This window comes from Aulostomus chinensis, chromosome 16 (assembly GCF_037954235.1).
Source record: "Aulostomus chinensis isolate RoL2024-O1b breed Wild chromosome 16, RoL_Achi_v1.0, whole genome shotgun sequence".
Taxonomy (NCBI): Eukaryota; Metazoa; Chordata; class Actinopteri; order Syngnathiformes; family Aulostomidae; genus Aulostomus; species Aulostomus chinensis.
Genome location: NC_141335.1, coordinates 17738256 through 17763405, shown reverse-complemented (window position 1 = coordinate 17763405; position 25150 = coordinate 17738256). Strand labels below are relative to the sequence as shown.

Sequence of the window (25150 nt, the reverse complement as noted above, 5' to 3'; positions counted from 1 at the left end):
CCTAAGTGACCATTCCCAAAGAGGAAGGAATAAAATCCAGGATGCCTGGGCCCCCATAGTCTTTCAGGTGGTGAGACCTCCTGAGAAAGGTGGTGCAGCTTATGTTGTTGCCCCACAACATAAGCTTACAGAGCTATGCCATGTTCATTGCTTCATGCTCAAACCTGAATCAGTTTTTGATGTCCCCCTAAGCTCTGTAGCAAAACGTAATCTTGCTACAGTAAGCCTTGACACTGAGGAGGGGACCGTGGGTGGCAGTGGGATGCATATCTGGACCAGTGGCTTCTTAGCCAGTGCACAGGCCCTCCTGAAGCGTACCCAGTCCACCATGCTGCGGCACCAATAGCAGCTTTACCTGAGTCCTCTACTGGTACTAGTTCCCATTCAGCAGCTTGCCCGGAGATGGTGAGGTATTCTGCCCATTTGGTAAATATTCCAGTCCTCACCATCTTCCAGTAATTGTAAGGAGCACAGCACATGGAGCTACAAATTCCCAGATAACTGGTTCTGGTAATGCAACCCTGGCGTGTTTCAGACCCTGGTCTTGTAAAATGTCAGGCCACTAATTTAAGAACCTGGGGGTATAATGTGACAGGCAATAGATCGTCCCTTCTAGGCCACCTTGGGGTCTGACACTTGCTGGCCCCTCCTACTTCCTCAATAATAGAGGTTGTGTGCTATATTAGCTGACAGTTAAGCACAGCTCTGCCCCCCCCCCCCCCCCCCCCGCTCCCGCATGTGACAAACCTGTCTACACCATGCCCTGGAAAGCACTGACTTTTCTCTATTAGTATCTGATCTCCTGGTGCATTGTTTTATTATCTTTTTGGTGCACCTTAAGTTCTGCCTGCTTGCGGTCTCCGCTCTTTTGTGTTGAGCCTGTATGCTGTGTGATACAGAGGTAAAACAACATCCTTAATATACAGTATTTTTGGAGCGAAACAGTAATTTATTGAATCTGTATTTTTTCCTTTATTAAACAAATTGCCACTGCTGTTTTGTTTGATTAGTTTCAGTCTGGCAGTATACAGTGCCTGTACATTCAGCTTGGTTTGGTTTCAAGCCGTTCACATTTGACGGCATGGTGTCCTTGGTTGGTGACCCCAGTAGCAAAAAGACAATTCGTATCCTGAGAGACACTGGGGCAGCCCAGTCTTTTCTGTTAACTGATGTTTTGCCTCTATCTGATGCATCATTTTCTGGTGCATACAGCGTTGCTCAGGGACTCGATATGAGCTTCATTAAGGTTCCACTTCACCGTGTACTACTTGACACAAAACTTGTTTCTGGCTGTTTTAAGGTAGCTGTACGCCCTGTGTTGCCTGTCCCAGGAATAGACCTCATTTTAGGAAATGACATTGCGGGTGACAAGGTATATCCAGTGTTGGAGGTTACTGAACACCCTGAACACCATGATTCATGGGCTATGCCATGTAGCACAGAGACCCCTCCTGGAGATCATTTCTTGATAATGCTGGCAATCTCTGGTAAAATCGCCTAAGTCCTTAGTTGAAAAGATCATTCTCTTTAAGCCCTATAGGACAATGGCCTATGTCAAGCGGGTGACTTTGGCCATTTTATTTTTTTTGCGTAAGTCAACATTTTTGATTCTTTAGGATAAAATGTCAGACTTGGGCAATTTAACAAGCTTTCGTGATGGCAGCTGCTTCAAGATGCAACAGAATCAGTCCATGAAACGTGATGCCCATCGAGTGTCATCACTTCTTTGACAATTTGCCACATAGGCAAATAAAGATGACCGAGAATGAAGATTCAGTGAATAAACTGAATAAAACTGGGATAGATAAAAAACAGCAAAGAAGAGCTGGACAAGTGAGGAGAGGGACATGCCTCCTCAGTGTTTGATTTACCTGACATTTATTCAGTTTAGGTTAGAGATATTTCCTTTTTGAATTTGCTTTATGAAATTAAAGGACAGTAAATAGTCAGGTCAAAAAGTTGTCAAAACTGGATGTAGGAAATGGGTTAAGTTCAATTAAAAACCCAGCAAAGAAGCCCTGGAGAAACGAGGAAAGGGAATGCCTCCTGACCAATTTGATTTACCTGACATTTGTTTAATTTAACTCAGGGTAATTTCAGTTTTGAGTTTGCACTATCGAATGAAAGGGCAGTTTAAGCCAGGTTTAAAGTTGCCTAAGTCACACTAGAATACATAATTGACACACAACATTATACAGGTATGTATGTCAACAGCCATCCACTGCCAAAGCCTTTTTGTTTGAAATGATAAATAAATATCATATGTTCGGCATTTGGGCTGCACGGTGGTGCAGTGGTTAGCACTGTGGCCTCACAGCAAGAAGGTTCCGGGTTCGAGTCCTAGCTCGGGCACGGGATCTTTCTGTGTGGAGTTTGCATGTTCTCCTTGTGCCTGCGTGGGTTCTCTCCGGGTACTCTGGCTTCCTCCCACAGTCCAAAAACATGCAATTGGGGACTAGGCTGATTGGATACTCTAAATTGACCGGAGGTATGAATGTGAGTGTGAATGGTTGTTCGTCTCTCTATGTTGGCCCTGCGATGGACTGGCGACCTGTCCAGGGTGTACCCCGCCTCTCGCCCGTTGACGCTGGGATAGGCTCCAGCCCCCCCGCGACCCTTAATGTGTAGGAATAAGCGGAAGATGACGATGGATGGATGTTCGGTATTTGGTTACGTTTTTTTTTTGTGTTTTCCCAAAATCTTGAAATTATGAATGAGGCCATTATTTTAATAGGGTGATGTTATGTGTATGTATGCATGCACTGGGCAGGGAGTGGAATGAGTGTGCACTGTTGCTAGATGGCCACTCTCCCTCTGAGCCATGCCGCCCATGGCACCGATTTCACTGTAAACCATCCACGACCATGTGCTCCTTGCAAGATTTCTGACAAAAGAGTGAAAAGAATTATCAGAAGAGGGGCCAAGGACCGCTTGAGGAAAGGTTCAGAAAGACCTGGAATTAGCAGGTACAATTGTTTCAAAGAAAACAATAAATAATGCACTAAACCGTCTGTATGCACATTCACCATTCAAGACTCTTGAAACGTGTTTAAAGTCCAGCACAACATTATACAAGCCTGAAAAATACTGGAGAAATACGGGAGAATGTAGTCTGGTCAGATGAGATAAAAAAAATTGAACTCTTTGGATGTCATAATACACGCCGTGTTTGATTGAACAAGGGTGGACATTTCAGCAAGAAAAGGAAGGATGAATTGAAAAATGCACCAAGACATTCTTTATAAAAATCTGGTGCCATCTACCAGAATGTGTTCCAGGTGAACCCAAGTGCAGAATACAGACGAAGGACAACGAAGAATTTGGAACAATGATTATTTTCAACTAGGGAAGCAGGAGGCTGAGAGGTCATAGGTCAGTACCAGGAAATGCCGGCAGGGATGAAGATGGGCAGGGCAAGCAGGCAGGAAGGCGGGGGAGGTAGGCGGGACAGGCAGGTCAGGACAGTGGATAACAGGCAGACCAGGACTGCAGACAACAGGCAGGTGACAAGTGGTCTGATTGTAACTGAGATGCCTGTGACTCAGAGACGCCAAACTTTGTCATTTTTACTTCTTCCAGCTCTTTGACTTCAGCAAGGAGGTCTCCTGGTATATTGAGACAACACACTGACAGGGAGTGGATGAAGAGCTTTGGTTTAAATACAGGGCTGGGGATGAGGTGATGGCAAGCAGGTGAGTAGATTGATCCATGAGGGGGGGAGCAGGTAGACACCCATAAGTGGTCACAGGAAGCTGCTGACAGGAAGAGCAGACATACACATTCAGAAAAACTAGGGCCTGGCTGTGGCCATGACAGAATGATAAAGATTTTGGACATTTCGGCAAGACAATGATCTCAAACACACATTCAAGGAAACTAAATTGGTATCAGAGAGAGACAATAAATTTGTTCGAATGGCCCAGCCAATCAACTGATTTCATCAGCTGAATCAGAAATTATGGAAAGGTGTTCGTGTGTGTGTCACACACACACACACACACACACACACACACACACACACACACACACACACACACACACACGTACTGTATACAGTATATGTGATTTCCTGCCTCTTTGGACCTAAAACATCAACTCACAATTTAAGATTTTATAAAAATATTTTTATTTTAGATTTTACAGCATGTCCACTGTACAGGACAACAGAATGATTTTTACAAAACACAAAGGCAATCAGAATAGGCTGACAAGAAAACAAGAATGTCGATCAATTTTTTAAATGAATCTTGACATTTGGCCTGTATCTTTTCTTTAACTGCTGAACAAAATATCTGCATCATACACAAGGCCTTGTTTTGTTTGTCTTTCAAGAATGTCATCACTGTACAAGAAAAGTTTGAATTTGACTTGAGAGGAGCCCTAGGTAGCAAAGGTTTGAATGTGTTAGCTTGTAGTCATCTAAATTGTTCTCTTCATTTTCTTCATTCATTCAGTTATTAGCGATGGTACTCCAGAGAGCAGTTTCTCCTCTTTGTAATGCAGAGGAACATCTTGCAACTGATGCATCGCATGAATGTTTTGCCCTTGCAACCTTGGTTTCGGCACCTCTCTGCATGGTTGCAGTCAACCATCTCTGGCAAGTGTCTAGCCCCATATTTTCTTCATGATGCATCTGGTTGTGGTATTCTCTTTTTGATTGGCGGTTTGCACTCTTCTTCACTCTCCTCACTGTCGTCTATTCTGTTGTCAGTGTGGTTAGGTTCAAGATAGTTCAGCAGTTCATTTGCTAGATGTAGTTTGAAATCCAGGAACTGTTCAGTGTTTTTTGCAGATCGGTTCAGCGTCATGCTGTTAGACTTGTACTGGATCCAGGAATTTGTGATGGCAACATCAAAGAAATGAGCAATCACACAGGTGGTCCATTTTTTGGTTCTGCTCACCATGTGATAGAAGCTCAGCATGCGGTCACAGAGGTCCACACCACCTATGTTGTCATTGTACTCCCTAATGACTGCAGATCTTCTTACCTGGACTTGGACTTTTTCTTTCTTCGACCATCTGGTGCGGACATCTTCAGGGTCTTTCCCATGTGCAGTAGAAGTCATCAACACATTTTGTGATAGCCAACTCAGGACTTCTCCTGACCACCATCACTGATGCTCCCCTCCCTTCTCTTTTCAATTGTTTGTCATCAGGCAAACGGCATGGCTTTGGGACACAGTTTTTTTGTTATAGTTCCAGTTGATGGAAGGCCCTTAGCCAGCAATTCATCCATGAGGTTAACTGATATGAAGTAGTTGTCAAAGTACAGGTGACTTCCAGAGAGAACAGTTTCAACCATACGTAGGACTGCTGCTGCCCCAATTCCTGACCTTTGGCCAGCAAATGTATCCTTGCCTTGGTACACTTCAAAGTCCAACATCAGACCATCTGGAGAAGCAAGGACAAATACCTTTAGCCCTGTAGGGTATGGCTTGCCTGGAACAAATTGCCTGATGGGACAGCGTCCTGTAAAAGGGATCATTTGCTCACGGATGCATAACTTTCCTGGCTTTGGGAGGCTAAGGCAGCCTTGCCTTACTCTGTCCAAAAGAGGTCTGACTCTCCAAAGAATGTCTTTCTTCTTCGTTTCCTCTGTCACATCAGGTGACAGGTCATTGACAATCTTTAATGAATTTCTCAACTTGAAGAACCAGGTCTTGTCATGTTCTGGCTTATTATTGGCACTTGGGTTTTGCTGGCCCAAAACATTTTGATTCTGCGAAAGCCAAGGCAGGCCATGTGGATTGACATGCCAAACAAGAGCCTCATTTCTTCAGTGGTGGTGTTAAGGGAGACACCCCTTATCTGTAGGTCTCTCTAGTTTGTGAATCCTGCAAAGTCTTCAAAGACTTTGACATCAATGTACTGTGAAAAGTACTCAACTGGGCTCCAGTTTCTACGAATTGCGGCATCCTGTTGACAGTCAGGAGGCCTGGGTAGCACAGGTTGGAATCTAGGAAAAAAACCCACACATTATTAATGACTTGATGAACAAAAACTCTTACCTATCTTATCCATCAGTTAATTGATCTGTCATACGTGTTGGTCTTGATCCACAAAGGACGATGGTTTTCTTGTTCTTCTGTGTCTGTCAGCTCATTTGATAAGCCTCCTGTATCTTCCTCTGTGCTTTCCCTCTGTTCTCCAGCAGTAATAAGCTCATCATTAGCATTTTCTTCATCTGACAATTCCAGATCTGAATCTCCATCAACTATTCGGTACAAAATTCTCTCTGCCTGGGCTCTGTCTCCAACAATAGTGTGAAAATTAAAAAGGTTGAATAATATATAGATATAAACAACAATTTATTTGTTACTCTATTTACTTTAAATAGAAAATACAGTCAACATGCTTATTACACCCCAAAAAATGTGTTTGGGGGCAAAAATCTGATTGTAAAGAAAGAATTAGCAAGCTAGTTAGCTATTAGCTCACCCATTTAAATCGTCTTCAAGTCCATTTTAGCTGACACTCATAAAATTGCCAGTATATTTCCCAACGATATATTTAACTGAACTATGACTCCAATTTATGATTCCTGACATGTTCATGAAAAAGAAAATATAAAATTTCCATTGTTAAAAACTAATATCCTAAGAATATTTGACTTACGTTTTCTTTTTTTCCTGGCATTTGCATTTTCCACCTTTCTCCATTTTGTCTCAGCATGAAAGAAAGTTTCACTCATCCAACCCACACACATAAGATATCATTATATCATTGGAAAGGCGACAATGTCCTCTAGCACACTAGGATTTATTAGAGTACCTTATACAGGTCAAAAGATATTGACCAATCTCTCTCTCTCTCTCTCTGTCTCTCTCGCTCTCTATATATATACATTATTTTATTTATTTATTTATCAGGGACTTTAAAATTTAGCAAATCATAGGTTGTTCTCTGCTTCTGATCTCCACTGTAAATGCTGACAATAAACCAAGCATTGTTATCTATCACACATAAGAAATGGGCAGTTCTGCTGCTCTTGATTACCAAGAGCGGTGTACAGAAAAAAGGGCAGAGCTGCGTGACATCTCTGGGACGCTTGAGCAATGACAAACCCTGCTGGCCAGTAATGGCATATATTAGATCATGTGCCATCCATTAGCTAATATGCCAAAGCCACATAAGAGGAATGTCCAGGGTGCGTACAGACATTGCACATCCATGCAGGAGATGTGACCCCCTGGGACGGCTGACAGTTGAATTAATCATTGGGGCCAGGGAGGGCTGGATGCTCCCATACAACTGTCTCACCAGCAATACAGTATTTTTTTTTCACCAGGGCTGGTAATGGGAGCTCACATTTTTCACTGACTTGGATGGTGAAAGCAAAATAGCCCAAGGAATCCAAACCTATCTATTTGCGTATGTAGATCAACATGTATGTTTTTGGTAGGTGAGAGGTCCGGGGAGAACATGAAAACCCCACCTTGATGGTCGGATGGTGTGTCTTTCATCTAATAGAGGCTCAAAGACTTGTGTTTTCCCACATGACCATAAATAATGCCAGTTACCAACAGGTGTGCAGGACCTACAAACTATCTTGTTGTGTTGTGAATTTACCCTTTTACCCTATCTCTAGTTTAAGGGGCCCGATAATACATTTAATTAGTGTGGAACCTGTAAATTATGCTAACGTAAAGATCCATCCATCCATCCATTTTCTACTGCTTATCCTGTTAATGGTCATGGGGGGGGCTGGAGCCTATCCCAGCAACCTTCGGGTACACCCTGGATGGGTCATCGCCTATAGACAGACAACCATTCACACTCACAGCCACGCCTACAGTCAATTTAGTGTATACAAGGACTAACCCCTCTTGCATGTCTTTGGACTGTGGGAGGAGGCTGGAGTACCTGGAAAGAACCCACACAGGCACATGGAGAACATGCAAACTCAACACACAAAGACCCCATGCCCAACTAGGGTTTGAACCCAGAACCTTCTTGCTGTGAGGCGACAGCGCTAACCACTGTACCACTGTGCCGCCCTAGTGTACACAGTTCATGCTAAAATAGGAAAAAGTGTTAATAAAGATATGGGTAAGTAAAAGTAATACTCTGCACATTGCGGCATCATCAGGTGTAGAAAACATCAGCTAGTCCTCATAGTTAGTCTTGGAATTACAATTTTAACCTTAATTGAGAACACCATCAGCTGTAGGTGAGGGATCCCTCACATTGGTGACTCTGTCTGAATGACTACTGCTTCCAAACAAAAAGTTCTATGTTTGTGTCACTAAATATAAATGTTTATAAAGCATAGGATTAAAAATGAAATCCTTCCATCAATCAACTTTAGTTACTTCTCTATAGATTTTTATAACTTTACTCTTTTTTTCTCAGGCCTTCTGTCATGCAGTTAGCAGAGATATGCAGTAATGAAATACAAATACTTTGTTTCTGTAACTTAAGTCGATTTTTCAGGTATTTGTACTTTACTTGATTATTTTTTGGTGTACTTTTTACTTTTACGCTTTAAACATCAGCACGCTCTACTCCTTCCATTTTAAAAAGTCTTGTTTGTTCTGATGCGCATTAAAAATGGCCAAAATGAAGAATTCATCAAGGGAGCAACCTCAGTCACTGTGATGCACCTTATGTTTTTCCACTTACCAAAATATAAATAGCAAAAGAAGCTTGAGGAAGACCCCCACTGTATTCTCTAGTTATAAACAACAGGTTAAGATACTAAGTTAAAGATATTCCTTTCTCTCTGTCTTCTAGGTTTGTTCTTCTGTGGTTTAGTATTCTAATGACCCACAATTTATGATGTCAATCTGTGCACCCCCAACTTGAGTTGAAACTCAAATACTGCTCTGTGTATGTGGGTTTTCTGTGAAATCCAGTGTTGTTTCTATTCTATTCAATGTGTACAGGAAGGGCAGACAATCTGCTACCTTATCTGTGGGTTTTTGTCGTCTATCTCTGGCTTCCACCTCATTGGTTTTAATTTTGACCTAGGTTCTTTCCTTCACTTCTTCTGTGCAGGAGTTGACAACCATTGGAGGCATAGCTGTGCTTCTGTCGATGGAATCCTTGTACTAAAACTAAGAGGTAGCCAAACTGGGGTTGAGTAAAGCACAGACGTGGTTTGGGGTGAAACTGGTCCTGATACCAAGAGTGTAATCCTGTAGAAGGTGTTTCCACACCATCTTTACTGCTTCTTGGGTGTGACTACATGTGAAGGGCAAAGGGACATAATAGAAAATCATTGTTTTTGTCAGTGTGGAAATGTGTAGTTGACACATCAGAGGGGTGTCTGGCTCAGGACCAGTGCAGAAGAAGAAGACAAACAAGAAGAAAGAAAAAAGTGGTGCAAGGCTTCACTCGCTCTTCTTTGTGAAAATAAACAATTTTATTGAATTGAACTGTTTGTATTTCTTTATGTGTTTGTGTGTGTGTGTGTTTGTGTGTGTGTGTGTCATCTGATGTGAGTGGGGTTGTGTCTGAAGTCCAGTGAGTGGAGGGCTGTGGCCAGGGCGGCATACAGGTGTGAGCTGCTGAACCTCAGGCAGTAAACGGGGCTACTCACTGTCTCGCAGCTCAGCTGGAAGAACTACAAAATAAACACAAAATGAAATGTCAAAACACAGCACGTAAAGTGTTGCTTCACACCTCCCTCAAACAATGGAAACGTACCTGCAGACACTCTGCCTGACGCTTGTCCCACAGTCGAACAACACCATAGTAGGAGGAGCCGCTGGCTATCATGTGATTCCCATCTGTCTGAATGCAGTACAGGGCACTGTCATGAGGCTCTTCCCACTCCATCACATACTTCCTGTCAGGAAAAATGGGATTATTTTAACACGTCAGATTATTTCAGGTGATCTGGAAATAAAGGCATGGTTTTATTTGAACATTACATATAATAAGCACCTTCATGATTAAAAACAGAAAGCAATTTTGATCATCCAAAAAATGTAAAAGCTACAAAGGAACAAATGTGACACAAGTGACACAATCTGTCATGACTAAAACAATGGCAACCATACAAATATAACAATACAGTTGAGATTATGTATGTGTGATAATGATGACTGTGGTTACACAGGGGGACATTATTTTTGGAGGTAAGTATTTTCTGCCAATAGACATTGATCCTCCATTAGTGCGGTTCATCAATAAGTGATGGAGAGACACCAGAGCAGACAATGGGGCAGTCTGGAGACTCTCTCCCTCTCTCTCCTCCTACACACACAAACACACACACACACACACACACACACACACACACACACACACACACACACACACACACACACAGCCTCTCTGGGGGAGGTCACCCTTGACTTTCTGTCCTGACAGTGAAACAGAACAAAGCAAAACATCTAAGATGCAGTATATAATTCATTCACTGTTACTCCAAAGCACTCCTGATGTCACCCTAGAGTGTTACGCCTGATGAACAGATAGTGACCAGAGAGAGATCAATACATAGACTGATCAGTCAGATGCTGGTGCACTGGTATATTAGTCAACTGACACAGGAAAAAAAAATTCAGTTATAAGTAGAGTTACATTTGTGTTTCTAAACATATGAACAGGAACCATAAATAATAATAATACAACTGTCAAATTATTTATTGTGATTTGTGTTCCACCTCGTAATGAATTTTAAAGACAGAAGTGATGATGAAGATTGGCATCACAGGACCCCACACTAATTTCTCTATGATGCTGGCCCAACATCCAGACAATCTGAACCTCCTGGCTGACCCAGGGAGCCTCCTGAGGCTGTTTAGGTTTGACTGTATGAATTATTGATATCTAAAGAGGGCCCCCCTCTGGCAACCTGCCCCTTAGCGATCTGCCAATCAGATCAGATTTGTTTTACTTGACTGATCCCCCAAAATAAAGCAGGAACACCCCCTAACCCTTGATGCCCTCCCCAGTCATGCTTCCACCACAGCAATGCCTGTGTCCCAACCTTGTGGTTTCTGACCCTCAGAAATCCTGTGAACTGTGTAGTAAAGATACTTGCACAAAGGTAACAAGCTACAAAGAAGGGCGAAGACTATTAAATTCTGTGACAGAGCCAGCTCTGCAGCTGCTCTCTGGTAAGATCTCCATCTCCTACTCTGGTGTTAAGGGTGGTGGTGCATATGCACTGGAGTGGAGCACACTCTCAGCCAAGGTCACTAGCAATGTGGCGTTACTTTGCGGCTGTAAAGATAATGATATCAGTTCATCTCAACAAGTGGAATCAACTGGAGTTCAGAAAGCCTCACTCTTGCTCCAGATGTAGTCGTCATGATCTACAATTCATGAGTAGAACTGGCATTCACGAAAGAACTTTGTGCAACGCATAAACTCATAAATTCATACTGGAAAGGTTGTTTAAAATTGGAAAATATGTATTTTCCTTTATTGAAATACACGTGTAATTTATACACATACACACACACACACATATATACTGTGTATGTATATATATATATATATATAAATTGAAAGAAGAAGGTAATTGCATGTATGTATTTCAACAAAAGGGTATATGAACACTTTATTGTTTATCAAAAGATCAGTTGAACAACTGATTGCCCTATGTTTTAAAAGAAATCCAATTTACAAATAAGACTATGGACCATCAAGTTACAGGTTGACTGGTAAGGCAAGGTCAGACTTAACCAGCAAGGTTCACGACAAACAAAGTTACAACAAATACACAAACACATAAACTAACAAAGGTAGACTTGTTGAGTTTGTTCATGTGTGTGTTGGGGTGCAGGATGTACTTACCACAGGTCCTATAACCAGATTCCCATAGGACCTACTCACCAGCCAGGGGGTCTGACACCACTGACAGTACTATGGATGCACTGCAGGGGTCACTGTTTTATCACCGCCTACATTCATTCCAACATGTCATATGTACTTGTGGTGACAACTACTTACTGTGTGCTGAGGCGAAGGTCCCACAGCCGGATGAAGGTGTCATAGCCGCAGGTAAAGAGCTGGAAGGGTGACTCAAACACCATGTCCAACACCCCGGCCCCTCGACGGAACTTTGAGCCGAGACTGCACACACACTCCACACTGGCAGCAGCAGGTGCAACAAGACAAACGGGCAGAAGGAGACAAAGGGCATGTGAGATGTCAAACCACATGTGCAGACAAATGCATGACATATGAATCTATAGCTATAGAAATGAAGGGAAATAACAAAGTGATGTAGATTATTGCCCTTTAAGCCTACAGCTCCACCTGCAAGAAATGAAGTTCAAGCACCTTCCAAACTTTGAGCAAAGACTGAAGAATGGAAGGAATATAATCAAGAATAATCAAGGTCTTACCTTTGCCCAGTTAATTCAGATCATTTTCACGTACCATCATACTGTATCAAATTCGGTTGGTAGCAAACTATAAAATATTAATTGTTATGTTAGGGGAAATAAACTTCCTTGTCACTGTTTCTCTCTCCTAGGGCGAGAGTTAATGCTGAATGAGAGAAACAGTGCAGCCAGTCCCTGACTGTTTCTGACATCACATTGTTATGTCACGTAATGTAATTTTGAATAATTTAATTGGAAAAAATACTATTTCAAAGAGCACTATTGATCCAGTCATTTCTTTAGCCAAACTAGCCTTGTGCTGTTATTTTATACAACTCCAGAGGATATAAAATAAACAGTCTGTCTGTCAGTCATGCTGAGTCTTGGCTCCTCAGCATCAATGTTGCTATACAACAAGTTCTATCACAACTTGAGAGTATTTCTTCTCTATAAGAAGAGCAGAGAATGCACAGAAGACTTTTCACCATGGAAACAATGTTTACACTCTTCTACCAAATGGCTGGTCTAAGTTTGAAGGTAATAGATTTTGATAGTAAGATACTCATCAACACCTGCTGAGCATTTCTTGAAAGTGTCAGCCTTTGCCAAACAGTTTCAATAGCGGACTTCCCAGATGCTTCTGTATGACAAATTATCAGGAGTTAAAGGTTATTTTTGCACTCAATATTTTTGCCTCAATAGAGGTAGATGGCCTAACTGTGTCATCAGATGTTTGAGGATATTGGTTATTTTTTACCTCTGGGTATATGTCAGCTAGTTTTGCTGTATTTGTGGGGTCATGAAACTAGGACACCACTGTATTTGTGTGAACCAACTGCTTTGTGGGGACCAAAATATTGGACTGCACAAGATAGAAAGGCTGTTTGTGGGTCAGAATGATGTCAAGGTTAGACATCCAGATGCTGCAGGTACAGTTTGTGTAACAGGCTAAGGATAACATTGTCTCAATGACGGATGTGTTGGGAATAAAACTAGGGCGAGTTTGTGTGATATTCAGCAGTCTGAGTTCATTCATGTTTGGGATAAAAGTAAGCACCTCAATGGATGGAGTGGAGGTGTCACTCAGAGCCACGTGACTTGTTTAGTTCAACATGGTGAGTGTGTCTGGCATAGCTGGGGGGTTACAGAGGAAGCCAAATGGCCATCAGTGATGCTTTTCAATTACAATAGCTCACAAGAGACACACACTTGGTGACAATTACAGTTGCTGACCTCTGTACATGTCAGTGTGAGACTACGAATGAGCAAGGAGCTACAGCTCAAGGGGCAACATGTAAACAAAAGAACAACAAATAATAATTTTTCACAGTAGAGTGGAGCCAGTCTTTTATAGGCCATTATAAACACTGTCATCCCACCTGATGGGGAGAATAAACATATTACTATTATGAACAGTCTGGATGAGTAAACGCTGCTGAGAGTGAATCAGTGAGGTGTGCTGTGTGCAAATGATAAATGAGTTTCAAAGTTGATGTGGTGTGACCTGTGTGTGTGTGTGTGTGTGTGTGTGTGTGTGTGTGTGTGTGTGTGTGTGTGTGTGTGTAGCACCATGCTCTTGTGATCACAGCTCAGCCCCGCTTGCTCCAGGCCTCTTGATTATTGGAGAATAACCTGCACTCAGCAGGGCGGATTATTGCAGAATAACTGTCTCTTTGTTGCCATTTAATACCCTTCATGACCGTGACTGTGTGCGACTCTCGCACGTTTGATACCTGCCCCGTAGCAACCATTTAAAGGAGGCCACTGGCCTTGGCGACCGGGCAGCCCTGCACCTCGCCTCGTGCCCCCCTCCCTTGCCCTGGAGCCCAATCCACAGGCTCAGGCTGGTAATCCCCCTACCTTACCCCAGGGGGCCTTCTTATTGGACTAGGACTTTCCCACCAGGGCGCCTTATTGGGTGAGAGCTTTCTCATTGGCAGGGTCTCATGGCTAAGCCTGAGCCAATAGGGAGTCCGTGATGAGGCTGAGTTTGTCTGTGTGGGGTGGTGACCCCTCATTTTACCCTAACCACTAAAACCAAGGAGCTTAACACAAGCCACACAAAAAGAAACTCACTGTGGCCAAAGAGATGTGAGTTTGTTCATTTGCAACTAAATAATGATGGCTTCATCAGAGTCCAAGCTCCTCAAATGAAAACAGGTCATCGATTCATAATGCTGAAATCAGGATAACTATCTCACTGTTTGAATTTGAGTAGAAAATCAAGAAATGGATTCTGTAAAAGGAACTTGACATTTGTACAGGGATCTTTAATACAGTTAAATCATTACTGTGCGCTGAGCTGGTATGTAGATAAAAACAGAAAAGTGGTAGCACTCTGGCTTTGCTGGGCTTGCATGTGATTACAGGATGGAGGCATGAGCATATAATCTGACCATAGGACTGCAGAGGCACCATGTTCTAATTTTGCCAGTCTTGCTACACCTCATCTGCTCCATCACATGAAAAACCTGGGTCTATACTCAAGGATGCCTGACTGAAACATGTCACATGGTTGTTATTGATATTGCCCTGGAACACACAATCTCACCTACACTCTTAAAGCCATTAGTCTCAAATCAGTGGTTCTAGTAACCTATAAAGTGTGAATTTGGTTTTAGTGGACGCCAAAAAATAGTTAAACAGCACACTGCTACATTTCTCATAAGCTGCTGCATAAAATGCCTGGACATGTGACAAGAGCATTGGAATGGAACAGTCATTCTCACCTCACCCTTGAACGCATGTCAGGCACAGACGTGTTCCTTACTTACAGCGACTGATGTCCCCATAATGTATCATTTTTTCCTTCCTGATACTGAGTCTGATATTTGATCTGGGAACTGACCAATACAAGGATTGATCCCATACTGTACCTGTATGTTACAAACATACATATACACATGGACCTTTTTTTCCTTAATAACTTTATACACTACAATAGTAAGTCTACATGGATGGAATTTTTTTTTTTTAGCTAGTTTTTTACTATGTTGTGCTTGTCATCGTTGTTAGGTATGACTGTTGGGAGTGTGACGCTGCTGCAGACCAAATTACCCCTCAGGGATAATATAGATTCCTTGAACCTTGAAGGATGTGATATGTCATTACTGTTGAACAAATCTATCCATACTGAGGATATATTCTCTTCTATGTATGAAGCCCCATAAATGTTTGAAGTGAAATGTAACAGAAGCTGAGGTGTATCAACAGGAGAAACTGAAGCAGAATTTTGAGCAGTATTTTCAAAGATTTGGATCAAGACAGAAGTAAACTAGACTTTTGTTGCTCCTCCATGTCTTGTCATCCCTTTCTTTACTTCAGTCAGGATTGTGGATTCGGTCACTTTCTGTCTGACATAAAAAATAATAAATTTTCTTAATTTTTTTCTACATTTGTTTGTGGGTCTTGTGGGCTCAGGTCAAGTGTCCACTCTCTGGATCAACCATTTGAGGAGTTACAGCTGATGAATTGATGAATTCTAACATAAAAGCCAAATGACTCCAACTATAAAACAGATGCAGTTTAAAGACTACATACATAAACTGTAATTTAACAGTTGTTGAGACAAATTGAGATACGTATGGCCTCGACAATGAAGAGGTTAGACTGGTGACCCTAGGGGTGGGGAGTGGGGAATGGGGGTGCGCAGACCCTGTCATTGTTATGGCAAGCTACTGGTTGTGTGACACAGGGTCTGTGTCCTGATTTAAGCCTGTCTGGTCTCACTGCAGGAGCCAGGTTGGTATTAGGGGCCACCCACCCACACACCCACACACACTTTTAAAGGAATCAATAATGAATTGAATGTTGAGAGAAAACTAGCAGCTAAAGGTGTTATCCCTTAGTGTGGGGACAGCTAAATAAAGGCAGTGAGTGTGTGTTTTGTTACAGAAGTGGCTGGAGGCTAAGTTAAGTCTCAGCTCTAGGAGCCTGGGGATACACTGGGAAACAAGTGCACTCGTCAAAAGCAGTCAGACAGGTAGTGAAAAGAAGCCCCTGCTGAGGTTTTGACTCCCTAAAACAAACAGAGGGGAGTCCTGCAACCTGCTGCATGTCCACCAATTTAGGCTGCAGCCTCACTGATGCAGGACTGGGAATATTCTGTCAGCCACCATCAATGGCCAGCCTTAAAATGTCACACACCCACAAGCATGGCAAAGACAATGTTGCTGCAAATCATAGAACAGAGAATCCAGCATGCTGCAGACATTGAAGGCTACTCTTTTCAGGGTTAGGAATGCCAGGAATGCTTGCAGGACATTTGGTTGTAAGAGAAACAGAGGGGCATCTTGGGAGTGATGGTCAGGAATCTTTCTCTTTGATGCTTCCTCCCCCTCTGTGGTTAGCCATGAGCGAAGACAGTGTGAAAAGTCGGGGTGCTGCTTGACAGCGCCACTTGTGTGGGATTCCCCTCTATATGGCTGATCAGAAGACCTCTTTGTGTTGCCACAATGACAAAAACAGAGATAGAATTAATTGCAATGTGTTAAATGAAATCAAAGCCTCGTGAGCTGAATGGCAGCTGGGGACACGGCCCTTCATGCATTTTCTTTTCATAAAAGAAAATGCACAAATGACAAATAGTCATGGGAAGTACTGCAGGCTAACTGTCATTTATATAGTTGTGAGAACAGCTAAGGCAGAAAAGCACAATATAAACAGGGTCCACGTCCTTGGAAAAAAAAATTCTCATACTCCTCAGGTGTGCCACCAAAATAGCAATGTACCAAGGTGCAAGGTGCACCTGGCAGTTAAACAAAGATGGACTTTGCCTTCCGAATATTAATTGTCAAAGGGATGTGAAATGATTGGACACAACCCGAAGGCATGTACGGCGTGTGCCTCACATACTGTTCTTTAGATCGATTTACTAAGAGCCAACACACTACACTCAATTTCTCTTTATAATTTTTCAATGTGCACGTGAGCGAAAGCTTAATGCGCAGGACTGGATATGGATCAATGCATGCCACTACTTTAATAACCTGGGTTCAAGGGTATAATTATAGAGATAGTACAGTCGGCTCTTTTAACTCCTCTCAATCTAATGTATCATCAAATAGTTTTCTGACCATTTTTGAACATATTGTTCAATTAATAACAGGTTCCACTACACTTGCACACTTGCTGGACCTTGTAATCGTGCCACATCCAGAATAACCTCTCTACCTTCACTCTTGCTGGGGGTCTGCTCTCCCCTCCTCAGATTTCTAGGCCTTGGGAACAGGAAGTTGAGTTGGCCTGATCTAACTGACCCAGGTAAAAGGAATTAAAGCAGCATTGTCAGGGATGGATCAGATTTAAGCCATGCCTTTCAAAGACAGGAATTTGCAGATGTGCCTCATCTTTGACTGCTTCTTTCTCAGGATGAGTGTGTTTTTCGCTGTTATTGCTGCATTCATGCACAGATTCACACCCACACAGTCATGTGGGAACCTGTTTTGACACATTTTACAGATGGAAGGAAACTCTTTGAGGGGTATCATCATAGACTGTTTGACTGTGTATGAAACATTAGAAAGAGCCACAGGTGTTACCCTTCATTGGTGGAATCACATTGTAGTACCTCCCATTTGGCATTTTGGCAGTTGTCATTAACTTTTTGCAAAGCTAATCATTTGGATGAGTGGGGGGAGCTGGAGAGGGGGGAGGGGAGAATCTAACTAAGACTCAGACAGGTTGCCATGGCACCCACCTGTAAATTACAGGTAGACACACTCTAAAGCAGAATTTTTTAGCAATGTTGCTCAGGGGGCCACATTGCATCTCTGGTATTAGGATCTGTCCTACACAGTCTGATCACAAGTGGCCAGCCTCAACATCAGGTGTGAAATATCAATGCGTCCTGAATGCATCCTGAGATTCTGTTACTGAAATCACATACAGAGGCGGTTTGAGCCATACAGGAATCAGCACCTCCAAGTCTGAGTCAATGGTTCTCGCCTGGAAACGGGTGGAGGGCCATCTTTGGGTCAGGGATGAGATCCTGCCCCAAGTGGAGGTGTTTAAGTTCCTTGGGGTCTTGTTCATGAGTGAGGGAAAGCTGGATCGTGAGATCGACAGGCGGATTGGTGCACTGTATACTGTACAGTGATGTAGACTCTGCATTGGTCTGTCTGGGTGAAGAGGGAGCTGAGCCAAAACTCAAAGCTTTCAATTTACCGGTCAATCCATGTTCCCACCTTCATCGCAGGTACAAGAGGCCGAAATGAGTTTCCTTCGGAGGGTGGCTGGGCTCTTCCTTGGAGACAGGGAAAGAAGCTCCGTCATCCAGGAGGAGCTAAGAGTAGAGCTGCTGCTCCTCCACATTGAGAGGAGTCAGATAAGGTTGCTCAAGCATCTGGTTGGGATGCCTGCAAGACGCCTCCCTGGGGTGGTGTTGAGGGCACGTCCAAACGGCAGGAGGCCTTGGGAAAGACCCAGGACACGTTGGAGAGATTATGTCTCTCAACTGGCCTGGGAACTATTCAGGATCCCCTGTGAGGACCTGGACGATATAGCCGGGGAGAGGGAAGTCTGGGTTCCTCTACTTACGTTGCTGCCCCCACAACCTGACCATGGATAAGGGGAAGAAGATGGATGGATCTATTCTGTTGTATGTGCAGGTTTTGCAAGGGGTTATAAATTGAGTGATAATACACATGAACCTACCACCACTGCAAGGCTATCATATAGTTTCTTGTAATCTAGTAATAGCGGTGCATACCTTTCCAAAAACAAAGATGAGAATTATCCCTACAAGATGGTATTGGTGGCCATTAGTGCTGAAAATTCGTCAGCTCCAGTGAGTCACATGATCATGGTTACCAGTGCTACAATTTTAAACACAATCGTGGTAGCTGCAGTGGCAGAAGGCTGCAAAGGCTTGTAATTAGGGATGTCCCAATCACGATTTTTTAATGATGAGTAATTGCCGATCCCGATTTTTTACTGACCCGATCTTTTTTCTATCCTTGAATAAACTGAATCCATTGGATTCAGATTTTCTCTTGGTGCACTGCAATAATGCATAAATAAATAAAATAAATTAACTGGATTGTTTGCTTCAATACTCAATTCATGCTTTCCTTTTCCTCACCATTTTGTTTATTTTACAAATTGAAGAACACAGAAGATCTCGTATTTAAGTCCGAACTTTGTTGTAAAGTTTTGGTATTGCTGTGCTCGTTATGAAGTGCCTAGACGGTAGCTCGTAACGTGGCTCCAAGAATTCCAAAAGCTGATGAAAGCTGGTGGTCTCTACCACGGAAATGGGCTGGTCGTCTATAGCAATAGAATGTGAGCCTTTGGTTAATCATCCTGGCCTTCTCTCCACAGCGAGGAAACTTGTCTTTTCTTAAAACTAGTGAGCAGCATCTGCTGCTTCAAACCAGCTTTTGATTCGGTAGCAGCGCTGTATTCCTTATATTCTGCTTCGTTTTCCTTGAGATGCCAAATTAAATTAGTTGTGTTATAGGAAGCTCTGTTGCTGCCACCACGTGAAACAGTTAGCTTGCAGACTTTGCATTTTGCTGCAGGTCTACATCCGTCTTCCAACCCGTATAGTCGCCACCCGGCCGACATAGTTGTTTTGTTTACAAATGTGGAGACGTGCTGCCGGCGGAAACCTTCAACCTAAATATGTCACGTCCGATCGGAGCACGGCAGTGATGACTAGTAGAGGGCAGAAATGCGCCTTTTATTTATACACTGTGGGCTACAAATGCATGATGTTATTGATATTTTTCAAGATCGGATCGGGAATTTTGTATGCAAATAGGCGGATCACTGATCTAATAAAATATGCTAAATCGACATGCCAGGCCGATCCAAATGATCACATCGGGACATCCCTAGTTGTAATGTAAAAAAGTTTTCAAAGACTTGCATCACAGCCCAAACCTCAAAGGTGGTTCTTATGCTGCTGAGTTTTGATGGCATTCTGGATAATGGACAAGGCCAAATATTTATAAGTGTTGTGTGCTCATGTTCATTAAATTACAATCAGTCAGAAGAGTATTTATTATTTCATAGGTGCCCATGTAACTTACAACTCAGACTCAGGTCTGAGGAACATTTTCTGGCTATTTATTGTGTAAAACTTTTACATTGTGGTTACATTTTGTTTCGATTGCAATACTTAAGCGAGACACCATTGTCTCTCTGTACAGTATCCAGACCTCACTTTTTCAATTCAGGTTATTGATGGGATTCATAGAATTTAGGAGCTTGGAGTTACACAAATCGTCGTCGTCCTCCGCTTTATCCGGTTGGTCTGGGTCGCGGGGGCAGCAGCCTCAGCAAGGAAGCCCAGACTGCCCTCTCCCCAGCCACTTCAACCAGCTCTTCCGGGGGAATCCCAAGGCGTTCCCAGGCCAGCCGAGAGATATAATCCCTCCAGCGTGTCCTGGGTCGGCCTCGGGGCCTCCTCCCGGTTGGGCATGCCTGGAAAACCTCCCGAGGGAGGCGTCTAGGAGGCATCCTCACCAGATGCCCGAATCACCCCAACTGACTCCTCTCAACATGGAGGAGCAGCGGCTCTACTCTGAGCCCCTCCCAAATGACTGAGCTTCTCACCCTATCTCTAAGGAAGAGCCCAGCCACCCGTGGAGGAAACTCATTTCGGCCGCTTGTATTCGTGATCTTGTTCTTTCGGTCATTACCCAAAGCTCATGACCATAGGTGAGGGTTGGAACATAGATTGACCAGTAAATCGAGAGCTTCACCTTTTGGCCCTCTTCACAACAACGGACTGGTTTAGCACCTGCATCACTGTGGATGCCGCCCCAATCCGCCTGTCAATCTCCCGCTCCATCTTACCCTCACTCGTGAACAAGACCCCGAGATACTTAAACTCCTCCACCTGAGGTAAGACCTCCCCCACACATTGCACAAATAGAAAACATAGATAATAATAGACTGCAGAGGAGTATATTGTTGAGTTAGACATCTACAAAGTAAATTCAACAAGTCTATTTCATAAAGTGTTTTCAAGACACATTGATTCCCAATTTCAAGATGAAAGACAACTTACTTTGTTCTCAGTCTGACAGAAATTTAGACACATAACAGGTGTCTTTTCACTCTCTTACTGGCCTTATTACCTCAGAGAGCAAACAATCACTGAACAGCTTATGTCATTGTTCCCTGGACACACTCATACACTAAGCTACTAGCTATTTTGAAATAAAATATGAGGCACACATAGGTCACAGACAGCAATGAGCCCAGTATAACTAAAACATGGACAGCACTGATGCTGTAGTTTCATGTTAGTGAACCAAAGACTGTGAGAAAGTGAGGTCATGTTCATGTTGTTTGACTTTGATTATACTGTAGTACATTACAAAACCACAGTCATTTGTCATGCCTCATTTTTTTGGATACCCAGAGGTCTGAAAGTAGGATTATTATTAAGAGGAGAAACACATCAGTACTTAAAAGGAAAAAACATGATTTGTGCTTATTGCAGCTTCCCAGTGCTAAAATAATGCAAAGGGTTTTGCAAATCCATAGGGAAGCATCTGAAGTCCACATGCCACTTTGGCTTCTATGTAGGATTGTCAAAAAAATTACAACTCCAGGTGCAAACAAGAGTTTGGATTGCATCCAACAGTATTTAGAATTGCACAGCTTTTCAGCAAGATAGAGGATGAAAGGGAATAAAAAAGAAAGAGAATAAGGCCGTCAATTAGCTTAGTAATAATAATCATTATAATAATCATAAAAGTAATCGTCATATGATGAATTATCAAAGTATATGTCTAACTGCAGGACAATCATACTGATAGTCCTCTGAACATCCACATCTGTGTGGCCTGACACCACTTTCAAAACTCAGCAGGTGAATAAAATGTTAATTGTGGTAATTGAGGTGAGTGAGTCGTTACAGTGGAAGGAGTGGAATCTTTGCCTTACCGTTCGACATCCCACAGGCGGAGAGGGGAGAAGTTCTCACAGCAGGCCGTACCTGTTACAAAGGAGCTGCACACAGAGAAAGACAAAAAGCGTTTAAACCACTGAAGGCCAGGACATTAATGACAATAAATATGCAGATATAACCCTATTGTTCACATAGGCTTCAGGTACAAAATAATGACACAAACCCCTAATTGCTCCTGATGGCCCTGCGATGGACTGGCGACCTGTCCAGGGTATACCCCACCTCTCGCCCCTTGTCAGATGGGATAGGCTCCAGCCTCAACGTGAACATAACGGATAAGTGGTATAAAAAATGGATCGATAGGTGGATGAATGGATGGCCCATGTAGAAGCCAAAGGAGGGCTTGGTCTCATCAGGAGAGATGATGTTCATTCAAACCAGAGAAACATGAGTTGTCCCATACAAAAGTCCACAAAAACACCTGCCATTGCCTGTGGGAATTGAAATATTTTTTCTATCTATCTATCTGTCTGTCTGTCTGTCTGTCTCTCTCTCTCTCTCTATATATATATATACACACAGATCAGAAACGCCTAGCCGAAATTGATAAAGACTTTTGGTCTCATATTTCGGTGTATTGTATATTATTCATGATTTGTAGAGTGGAAATTACCTTCAGGTTTTTTTTTTTTTTTGAATAGTCATCTAGTAATTACAGTAATTACTTACACTTAATTTCCAATGCCAAACATCTTTTTGACCACAAATGGCAACCCCCAATTTCCAGGCTTCTCCTTTTTCCCATAGGGTCAAGGTGATGTTAACAACAATCTTGATGTATACCTTGAACGCTGCAATACTCTTTTGGCTTGTCAAACATACTGCTTTTGTACTAAAACCTGTAGCAATACCTTTAGATGTTCACTCTTCTCTTTAAGTCAACTCTTCCATTTTTTGAGGTTTCATTTGATGTCTGATACTTCATCGTCATACTTCATCAACAGTTAACGTGATGAGTCCGTCACTTAAATTTAGGCCTTTGGCTGGATCAAATGTAGACAGTTCCCTCTGTTGGAGTCAAGTTGAATAGCAATGCAGTCTGTTGGCTTTGTGTGCTGCAGGGAAATACCTGGGCACGAGCTACTGAATTTGAACAAGCAACTCTTGTGTAAAAGATCTAGTCCAGTCTGCCCTCCTCATGCTCTAGTGACACAAACTGTGATACAATGATATATATATATATATACATATAAATATATATATATATATATATATATACACACATATATATATGTTTTTCACAAACACCAAATGCCATGCAACTGTTTGGAGTCAACAAGGTATAAATCATGCTCATACCTTCAGTATACAAACACAGATGCATACACACATAACCAATAAGTCACAGTTCAGGCTAAAATAGTATTTTGTTTGATTTTGTTATTACAAGATCAACATTTTCACTAAACTCCTTTTTTGATTGACAGACTTTGTGATCACTGAGGTTATTATCACTGAGGGCACCGGGAATGAACTTGGTTGAATGTTAGCAAACAACAACGATAAAAAACTGATTTTGATGTAGATAAATTACTTTTGCTCCAGTGGGATAATGTTTCATTTATAGAATTCTAACTCATAGTTTAGCTTGCTTTAATTTTTTTCAAAAACTTCATCCTGAGGAAGTAGAAATATTCAACAGATTTAAGAGTAACGTGAGCTTGAGAAAGGAGTTATGGTGTCCTGAGGAAAGAAGAACGTTCATCCAAGCCACAATCCCCTTCTCAACTTTAACAGAAAACATATTCTACATTTTTCAAGATTTGATTCTTTTGTTTGGATGTTCCTCGGTGATGCGAAAAGATCAGATTTCTGGCACCCTGGATGGTTCTCCATCTGATCCAATCCAATTCTACTGTTTACAAAAGATAATGGCCATCTGATGAAGCGATTGCAGACCAACTCATTAAAAAAGTTAGCTCAAATACATATTTCACTTTCTGTCATACACACGCAGTCAAACACACATCATGATGATCCATGCCTTCATAACACAAGGTCTTCTTGTGGAGGTGAGGGAGATCCTGCGATTGGAGTGGCAGGTAGGATTAGCAGCTTGGCATGCACGGTGAATGACAAGCATGCAGAGAGGTGGGGGGTCGCTGAAAGGAGAGCATTGATGGGGTGTGTTTGGGTGTTAGAAGTTATGTAGAGGGTGGGGTGGTGACCAGGAGTGCTGCAGGTAGGGGGTTTCTGTTGGGGTGGGTCTGGTTCTCAGGGCTTAGGGCCCTCCTACAGGGTTGACAGACAGGTGGGAGGGCCAGCCTTTTACACACACACACACACACACACACACACACACACACACACACACACACACACACACACACACACACACACATACTCTCTCTCTACTACTCTCACACATTAACTGAATTGAATTGATACTGAGATGAATTGGGATAGTCTTAATTGATTAATAGCTGCCCTGTTATTTTAAAATTATATTCCATCAAAATAATACAAAAAAAGATTAATGACTAATATTAGTCAAACTAATTTCAACTAGATATTTATAAAAAAAAAAGTTAACTTCCCAATCGAAACTATAATTGCATCAGCCATGGTTTAGCATTTGAATGAAAATGCATCAAAAAACATTTGGAATTTCTCATTGATTTGTCCTCATTAGGGTTAATTTGGTTGATATTTTCACATATTTACAGGACATAGTTGTTAGAGAACTAATAGGACAGTGGCACGACATAAAATAATTGTTCATTTATTGTTTTCAAGGCAGACGTTTGAAAATAATGACACTGATTTAAAGCCCTTCTTTAAGGCTTCACATTACAATCTACAAGGACTGATACATACAAGGCCACTAGGCTAGCCTGACAATAATTTACAGATCAGGGATTGAGGGCTGCTGCAGGCATTAGCACATACATGTACTACCAGGGGAGGCAGGGAAGAGTAGATGAGTGTAAGGAGTGACGAC

At 42.3% G+C, this 25150-nt stretch overlaps 1 protein-coding gene across 1 annotated transcript in view; it reads right to left on the bottom strand.

Annotated features, from left to right (window-relative positions):
- Positions 1-9278: 9278 nt before the first annotated feature.
- The window catches only part of fbxw4 (F-box and WD repeat domain containing 4), a 37603-nt gene continuing 21731 nt past the window's right edge, over positions 9279-25150 (bottom strand). The window contains exons 6-9 of the mRNA XM_086180302.1: positions 22185-22250; positions 11908-12048; positions 9649-9790; positions 9279-9565 (exon numbers count right to left, since the gene is read on the bottom strand). Of these exons, the coding sequence (XP_086036428.1) occupies positions 9431-9565; positions 9649-9790; positions 11908-12048; positions 22185-22250 (484 nt within the window). The 3' untranslated portion in view covers positions 9279-9430. The remainder of the gene's footprint in view (positions 9566-9648; positions 9791-11907; positions 12049-22184; positions 22251-25150) is intronic.